The sequence below is a fragment of the Cibotium barometz genome, chromosome 19, assembly GCF_041138505.1.
Source record: "Cibotium barometz isolate CiBa-2024 chromosome 19, ASM4113850v1, whole genome shotgun sequence".
Taxonomy (NCBI): domain Eukaryota; kingdom Viridiplantae; phylum Streptophyta; class Polypodiopsida; order Cyatheales; family Cibotiaceae; genus Cibotium; species Cibotium barometz.
In genome coordinates this window covers 31,483,271-31,490,811 of record NC_141064.1, presented here as the reverse complement: position 1 = coordinate 31,490,811, position 7,541 = coordinate 31,483,271, and the positions used below count along the sequence as shown (strand labels likewise).

Here is a 7,541-nt window from a genome sequence, read left to right as displayed (position 1 = left end):
GCTGATGCTACTGAGAAAAAGGCAATTTCATATTAGGTGTGTAAGTGGTGTGACTAGTTTTATGTTTGCATGAACTTCCAGCTAGGGGGCTTGGGAACTCTTTTCCCTTGTACCCGAGACAAAACCTAACCAAATTCCTAATTGGATCCCATCACTACAGTGGTTGGGCGGTTGGCTAACCCATGGGACTGGATGGGGTTAGGCTGGACTGATGGATCCATAAAACGAGACTCCTTTTTGTTATATTACATTAGATAAAGTAAACCCTGGATAGTAATTGTTCTATGGATAGGAATCAACGGCTGTGCCTCTTGATGGGAAAAAAAGCGTTGATCTCTATGCTCCAAGTGCAATCTGTCCCTTGATCTGACTATGGAACTTACGAGTTCGGTCAGATCAGTTTAGCTAGTTAAGGCTTTTGACTACGTTAAAGAAAAGTTACCCTGGTGGAATTGCCCCGTGCTTTCTGGGCAAGGGAAGTTTTTCCAAGTTCAGTTTTGGAAGAACCGTTGGTTTAGTCTCTTGTCTGGATATCTGTGGGCGAGGCCCCGAGTGTGAGACCCTACCCCATGCAAGAAGTACTACTTCCGTTGCTAGGACCCCTGAATTCATTGTGTAGTGGGGTCAGGGATCTTACAAAATATATATATGTCCATCTTTCCATCAGGACCACAACTCTTTGTTTCAAAGGGGGAATTGTGCTAAGAATTACAAAAAAGAAATTAGGGAATTCCAGTAGTCAAGATATGCAATATAAGGAGAGATTCCAGGACTGGAAACATGGCTGGCTTGGTGGTATATCAGGGCATTCCATTGGGGTTGTTTGTTTGTGACTCAAGATGATTCTGGTGTTTTTGTGCCAACAATAAACCTTTTTTGAGGCTAAACATGCAAGCATGTAAGCTACAAGAGTCGAAACTCACTATATGAGGCCACGAGTGCAAAATATGGCACTGGAAAATCCGCAAAGTGTTAGATATAATGCATACTTGAAAGGAACACATACAAAAAGTGGGCTAAGGATTCAAGACATGGTAGATAGATTTTATAATCGTGACATGGAAACTTCTTCAATGCAAAAGACTAGTTGATCTAATGCATTCGTCTATGCACGAGATGGGGTTAAATTCTCTTGAGATGCAACGTGGGGATTTACATCAAGGTAGTGTTTACAAAAAACATCCAATGCATGCAAACCCAAGTGCTATCTTGAAGGAGGATAGCCATTAGCCTAAATATGTGACAGTAACAATGAATAGTCAACAAGGCATGCTAGATGGTGGACTAGGAGGAGAAACAGATGGTTATATCAAGACAAAAAGGCCAAAATTTGTTTGGGCTATTAGAAGGACATAGCCATGCAAGAAAATGACATGTTTTGGGCTTTTTCAAAGCCAGAGTGGAAGATGTGGAAGATACATCAACGAGGGAGATGGAGACAAAAATAATGGAGTCCCTACACCATGCTTTCGGGGTCATCGAAAATACCCTAGTGGTGTAGTTGGTAGGTTTATTTGGTTTTATAACTCGGCTCCCACATACTCTTCGGATGTTGAAGCCAAGTGACTGGTGTGCCTGCTCAACACACCTGAAGTGTGGCCAGTAGATGAAGAAATAAGTCTCCAGTCAAATGAGTTACAAATACTAAAAGCAAATGGATTTGTATCTTAGAGTGCAGGGGCCACCCAGCGTTTAGATCAGCAAAACACACTTGTAGGAAGATTACCAAGTGCCTTTCATCCAAAATAGAAGGATGGTAAACTAGTTAAATGGAGAGCATGATTGACTAACGAATTCCACTAGAGCATGGAGAAGGGAAGGACCTTGGATGCATTGGTTATTCGTGAGGCCATTATATTACATAATGAATCTCACATCTTCTATGTTAGTATCTAGGGGTCCAGAGCAATGAATGTGAATTACTCTTTGTCTGACTTTCCATGGTGCATATGTGAAGGGTTCCAAAAGCAAATGAGCAAGTGTCTAACGTACATATGTGCCATGCAAGAACTTGTACTTTGTGTACTTGCAAGTTCTAGGATTAGATTTGGTAGCTCATGAGTTCATGTACTAGGCAACACTCACTAAGTTGGAGCTATTTCAAGCACTTAGTGGGAGATGATGCAATGTTCAAGCATGATGCGCACGTCTTAGGAGTCACAATTTTGATGGCTTGCGTATGTTGGGAAGGCTAGATGGTTTTGTTGATGGATGCCTAGGATAACGCACATCTTCATTTGGCATAAGTTTCAATAGCAAGAATATAATATCTGTTAAGTTTTTATGTTTTGACCAATGTTATCTATTTATTCTATGAATGTTCTTGTTATACTTGTTTGAGAAAGTAATATATAAGTTAACTACAGTTTTAAAAAGGAAGTGTGCATACTTCATGGAGGTCATTTGGTGGGTTTTGCTCAACTTTTCGTTCGCTCTGAAAAACTTGCTCAGGTAAGCATCTCTACCATATGTGATTAGGTTATGCATATGTATTTTACAAAATGTTATTGTACTATAATGTCTTTGTTATCATTGCAAGTTATACATATACAAGTGAAAAATAAGTAATCATGCTTTAGCATGTAGTTTAGAGGAAAACCATAATTTAGATCTTATATGATGAGATGTGTCAATTATTCTCTTAGACGTATTATGAAAAATGGTCAAGTGAGAGACTTCCATTAGTGCATTTAAATAGATTATGGGTTGAAATTAGTAGTATAGACTCCATTGATGAATATTCCTCCCTCACGGTATACGCACCATGTAAAACCCCATACAGCATGTGTGTTCAAGGGGTAATTTAAATACCTTCTCCCTATGGATAATTATAACCTTTACGCACATCTTTTGTAAACTTTGAGATGATCAAAGTATCCGTTTTGTATTGAAATACCCATTTAATTTTTTTTAAAAAAATATACATGTATATTTTGGTAACTCCATAAAAACATATTACTCGTTCTGCTAAACCCATGTGCTATCTTACATATTGCTTAGAGAAATCCTTAGGTATTCCCTCAAGGTGTGGGTCTATTTCTTGAGGCATACATCTAAAATGTTTGTTAAATTCAAAGAGTATGGAGTAAATTAAACATTTTGTGCAATGATATATGCAATGTGTGTATAAAAACAACATTTTTGCTAACTTTTGTAAGCAAGAATGCATGCATCAAAACCTTTCCACTCCATATACACTAGAACAAGATGGGCACGTATAGTGATGAGTTTTAGTGACACTTTTTCAAAGTATAGACTAGCTCGACTAAGTTAGAGCATAGAGAACCCAACATAATATAGGATCCGCACTGCTATGAACTCGATTACCTATGCAAAAATAGTCCTTCATTAGTGACATTATACTAATCAAGTCCTTTGCAAAAAGAGAGCTTCATTAGTAACATTATAAAACCTTTCCACTCCATATACACTAGAACGAGATGGGTACATATAGTGATGAGATTTAGTGACACTTTTTCAAAGTATAGACTAGCTCGACTAAGTTAGAGCATAGAGAACCCAACATAATATAGGATCCGCACTGCTATGAACTCGATTACCTATGCAAAAATAGTCCTTCATTAGTGACATTATACTAATCAAGTCCTTTGCAAAAAGAGAGCTTCATTAGTAACATTATAAATCTCCACCACTAATTATGGTTAGATATTGAAAATAGTACTTAAATTTAAATGTTGTTACAAGAGGTCATTCTCAATTTTCTTTTTTAGTAAAACATAGACAATTCATTTTTGGCATCATCTTTAATGCTAAAATTTAAAGGTTGGCTGATTTAAAAGTACACTTTGGTGCAGATAATGTACATAATTTCCATGTAGTGTATCAACAAAAATCGGCCTATCTTCCTCTATCCCCATGTAATAGTCCCTCCCTATTTCCACTATCCCCATGTAGTGATTTAACGACAATCCCCCCTCTCTTCCCCGATCGCCATGTAGTGAGATCAAGAACAATCCCCCCTATAATTCCAAAAATAAAATACATGATTTGTATAATCTTAATTACTATGGTTCAAAATGATGTCATTGAGCACCTCTTTCAAAGTACTAGCATCAACGTATGGCATGTTCTCGGCCTACAAAGAAAACATAATAAGGCCACGTCAGTATAATTTACTTTGGAGTATTTAAAAATAATCAATTACTAGTAATGTGGATGCTATTCATCCATTAAATAAACCTCATATCTACTTAAGATTTTCCACCTACTCAAATCCTAGCACAAATTAGACATGAGAATATAATATGGAAATGAGTAGTATCACAAACTAGAAGTGCCAACGCTCTAGATCACCTTTGTAAAAATAGTCTTTCATTAGTTACTTTGCAATTTCTTCACCCATTACTTATGACTAAAAAAATATTTATAAAAGACATTACTTTCATTGTCAATTCTATTAATTAGTAAAGCCACATAATATTTCCTTGTGAGATATATATTGCCTCATATTCAGCACATAAAGTATTTTAAACATGTATTTTTTTCATTATCATTGCTAAGCTAGATTACGTGTCAAAATATCATGTTTAATATTCAAACTTGTGAAATAACCCAAAATCTTTCATGCTTCTCTTGTAGTGGAAACCTTTTAATTTCATTCATATTCTACAATGCCTCGCCACAAAAAACAATGACAATACCTAGAATATGGGGGATGACACCATCTTCCAATGGTTTCTAAAAGATATATATATATATAACTATATAGAAAACACCACCATGAATGGTAAATATCACAAAGAGGACTCAGGATATGATGTTCTTATCATCACAAATGAACATGCCAATAGGGTTGTTGCTACGATGCACCCCTACACTATGGGAAGCTAAGATTGTCCTAATTTTTATCCTCTTTATTAGTTCTTAAATAACGTGATTAATTTTGACCTTACATTAATCTTTGCTGCACTCTATTATTTCATAAAAGTATTAACATAAAATTATCAAAAAATATTTTTCTTTTTGATGAGTGACATGCATTTTTCAAATAAAACTCACATAGTAATGAGTTGCTTCTAAACTACTATTGAGTGTGGAAAAGTTATTCACCCTGACAACCATAAGCAATAAATACATTATTTCTCTTTTATCAGAAGGCTCACTAATCTTAAATGTCCTTAGTTTACTAGCTTAAAAGATGCTGTGTTTATTTTATTTGTAGATCATTTTTTAATATTAAATGCACTTTTCCTAGCCACTATAGTTGATGGGTGGATAGTCTCTCCCTTATCACATAGGTTATGTAGGCTAGTAAGGGCACACTTAAAAAACCTCTACCTCACATTGACATAATACATTTTCATAATTAGAACTCGCTATGAAATAGTAAATACATTTACATCACTAGAACTCATTGTAAAATAGTAAATTCATCATGAAAATGTGCCTTACTTGTGGTAAATATTGTGAGCCTCAAAGAGCCTTGTGTTTTACAACTTGTGAAAAATGCTGATCCCTTTTCTTGTCTATTTAAAATAAGAAATTCACAATGTTTGTGAAGCTACGTTCATGTTCAAAATTATTGGCATTGTCTCATGACGTGTGTGTGTGTGTGTACACACACACACACACACACACACATAGTGTACACACACAACACACGCATGCACACACACACACACACATAGATATATATCATTTGATTGTGATCACTGATTAAGTTCATATGGCATGATACTTTCTATGGCCTATAGCAAGTAGAGCCTCCAATGGGTTCAGCCTGTTCAATACAAGTGCTATAGGTATTATAAGTTTTGAGTATCTAGTTTTTTAAGGACATCAAAAAACATTTGAAGAAAATATTCTTAAAATTTTGGCTAACATTGCCAATCTTATTACTTATGGTGATGCCTAAAATGTGGTCGATAGGGGGGGCTCAGAGATGGATAGTCACCAAGAACATGGCTTTTCAAAGAGAATGCATACATAATTTATACATATAATGGAAATTGAGACTCAGAGAAGAGAAGAGAGGTATGAGGAAAGGGGTGTGAAAAGGAGGGGGAGAGTTGCAACCTGGCTATAAGTATCCGGGTCCTTTAAAAAACATTGGCACTAAGATTGCAAAGGAATCCATAGAACCTTCTAATAAGAGAAGGTTAAAACCTCCAATAAAAGTTTATGGAATAGATAAGGTTTTTTATTTTGACATAAACAGCCAAGGGTAACTGAGTTGTGCCAGTGTTTGGACAACCATGATAAGTGAACTAGGTGGTGGGTAGTCCAATTGATCGCCACACAATGTGTAGCCCTAGATTGTGTTTTGTGAGAGATGAGACTGGTTTTAATTTAAAAAAATTTAGTCCCACTATATACCATTATGCACAGCAAGTGGAAATTTTATGCACTTGTATTTTTATAAAAAAGCTATAAAAACAGCTATGCCATTGACTACACAATGAAGAGGCATGCTAGTGAAATGAAAAGTACACAACTTTGAGATTGTGCACAACCTCTTGTATATTAAGGATAAGAAGTTGATCCTTAAGTGTTTTAAGAAGGTTTGAAGTAGTTATGGGAATGATGCTAATTAGTTCTGAGTAGGGCAGTGGCCACTGATCATGAGTTCCTTGAAAAATGCATATTATGAGGAGGAAGCACGAACTTGCCTGTGTGCCAAAGACATCTATGGTGATGGATTCTTCTGCGGAGATGTTGGTCTGCAAGAGGGTCAAGCCTGTGTACTCTAAGGTTGATATGAGGTCCACAACCAAACCAGGCCGCTTCTCGCACTTGATGTAAATGAAGAGGCAGCCTTCTGCAACCTCGGTCACCTCGATCTGTTAAGAGGCATGTAGAACCAACGTGTGAACCAACGTCTGAATGCTATAATCCAAGAATTAGCGCACTAATTACAAGAGTTTATCTCACCTCGATTTGCATGGCCGCTCTATTCGCAGGCAGCTCGTCGTCAGCGCGCATCTGCATGTGTTGGGTAATCAGCCCATCAAGTTTCAACGATAATAATCAGCTCCTGCACCTTGCTACTTTGTAATTAGCGCACTAATTACAAGAGTTTATCTCACCTCGATTTGCATGGCCGCTCTATTCGCAGGAGGCTCGCCGTTGCCGTCACCAGCGCTCATCTGCGTGAGGGGGGTAATTAGCAGCTAGCCAAACGGCCATTAACGATAATAATCAAGCAGTTAATTAGATCCTGCACCTTGTATTGCGTCTCGTGCTGTTGATACACTCGTGGCTTTAATAGCAGCTCGTGGCAGCGCAGCAGCCGCGATACTCGTGGCCGGCTACTTATGTGTGCACTGTGAAAAATGTGTGAAGTGCCCTCCCTGCACGAGGAAAACACCACCCGTTTCTAGCAAATTAAATCACTTGTCCATCATCCCTAATAAATAAATAGTGTCGTGTGTGTGGTAGGTTTTTATGTGTGCAAAACAGAAACGGGCATTATTGTATGTTGCACCTCTTAAATTTGAAAACATAAATAAATTTGTCATCTATGTAGCGTTCAACACCTAGCATGGACTTAAGTGCATCATGCAGAGTTAAGTTGGCGAATG

The 7,541-nt window shown here is 37.1% G+C and overlaps 1 protein-coding gene across 1 annotated transcript; it reads right to left on the bottom strand.

The window, feature by feature from the left end:
- Positions 1-3,413: 3,413 nt before the first annotated feature.
- Positions 3,414-7,332, bottom strand: LOC147628455 (uncharacterized). The gene is made up of 6 exons (XM_086813604.1): positions 7,184-7,332; positions 7,047-7,106; positions 6,892-6,942; positions 6,630-6,800; positions 4,055-4,096; positions 3,414-3,560 (listed from the first exon to the last, which is right to left on the bottom strand). Exons 2-6 carry the CDS (start codon positions 7,104-7,106, stop codon positions 3,504-3,506), a joined length of 381 nt encoding a protein of 126 aa, XP_086669730.1. The 5' UTR covers positions 7,184-7,332; the 3' UTR covers positions 3,414-3,503.
- Between the last annotated feature and the right edge of the window lie 209 nt (positions 7,333-7,541).

Excerpts from the sequence above, each read along its gene's own strand:
- LOC147628455 (XM_086813604.1), bottom strand. The coding sequence starts at position 7,106 with ATGAGCGCTGGTGACGGCAACGGCGAGCCTCCTGCGAATAGAGCGGCC. Across the intron at positions 4,097-6,629 it reads TAGATGTCTTTGGCACACAG|GCCGAGAACATGCCATACGT; the intron begins GCAAGTTCGTGC and ends TTTTCTTTGTAG. Across the intron at positions 3,561-4,054 it reads ATGCTAGTACTTTGAAAGAG|GTAATCGAGTTCATAGCAGT; the intron begins GTGCTCAATGAC and ends ATTTTTGCATAG.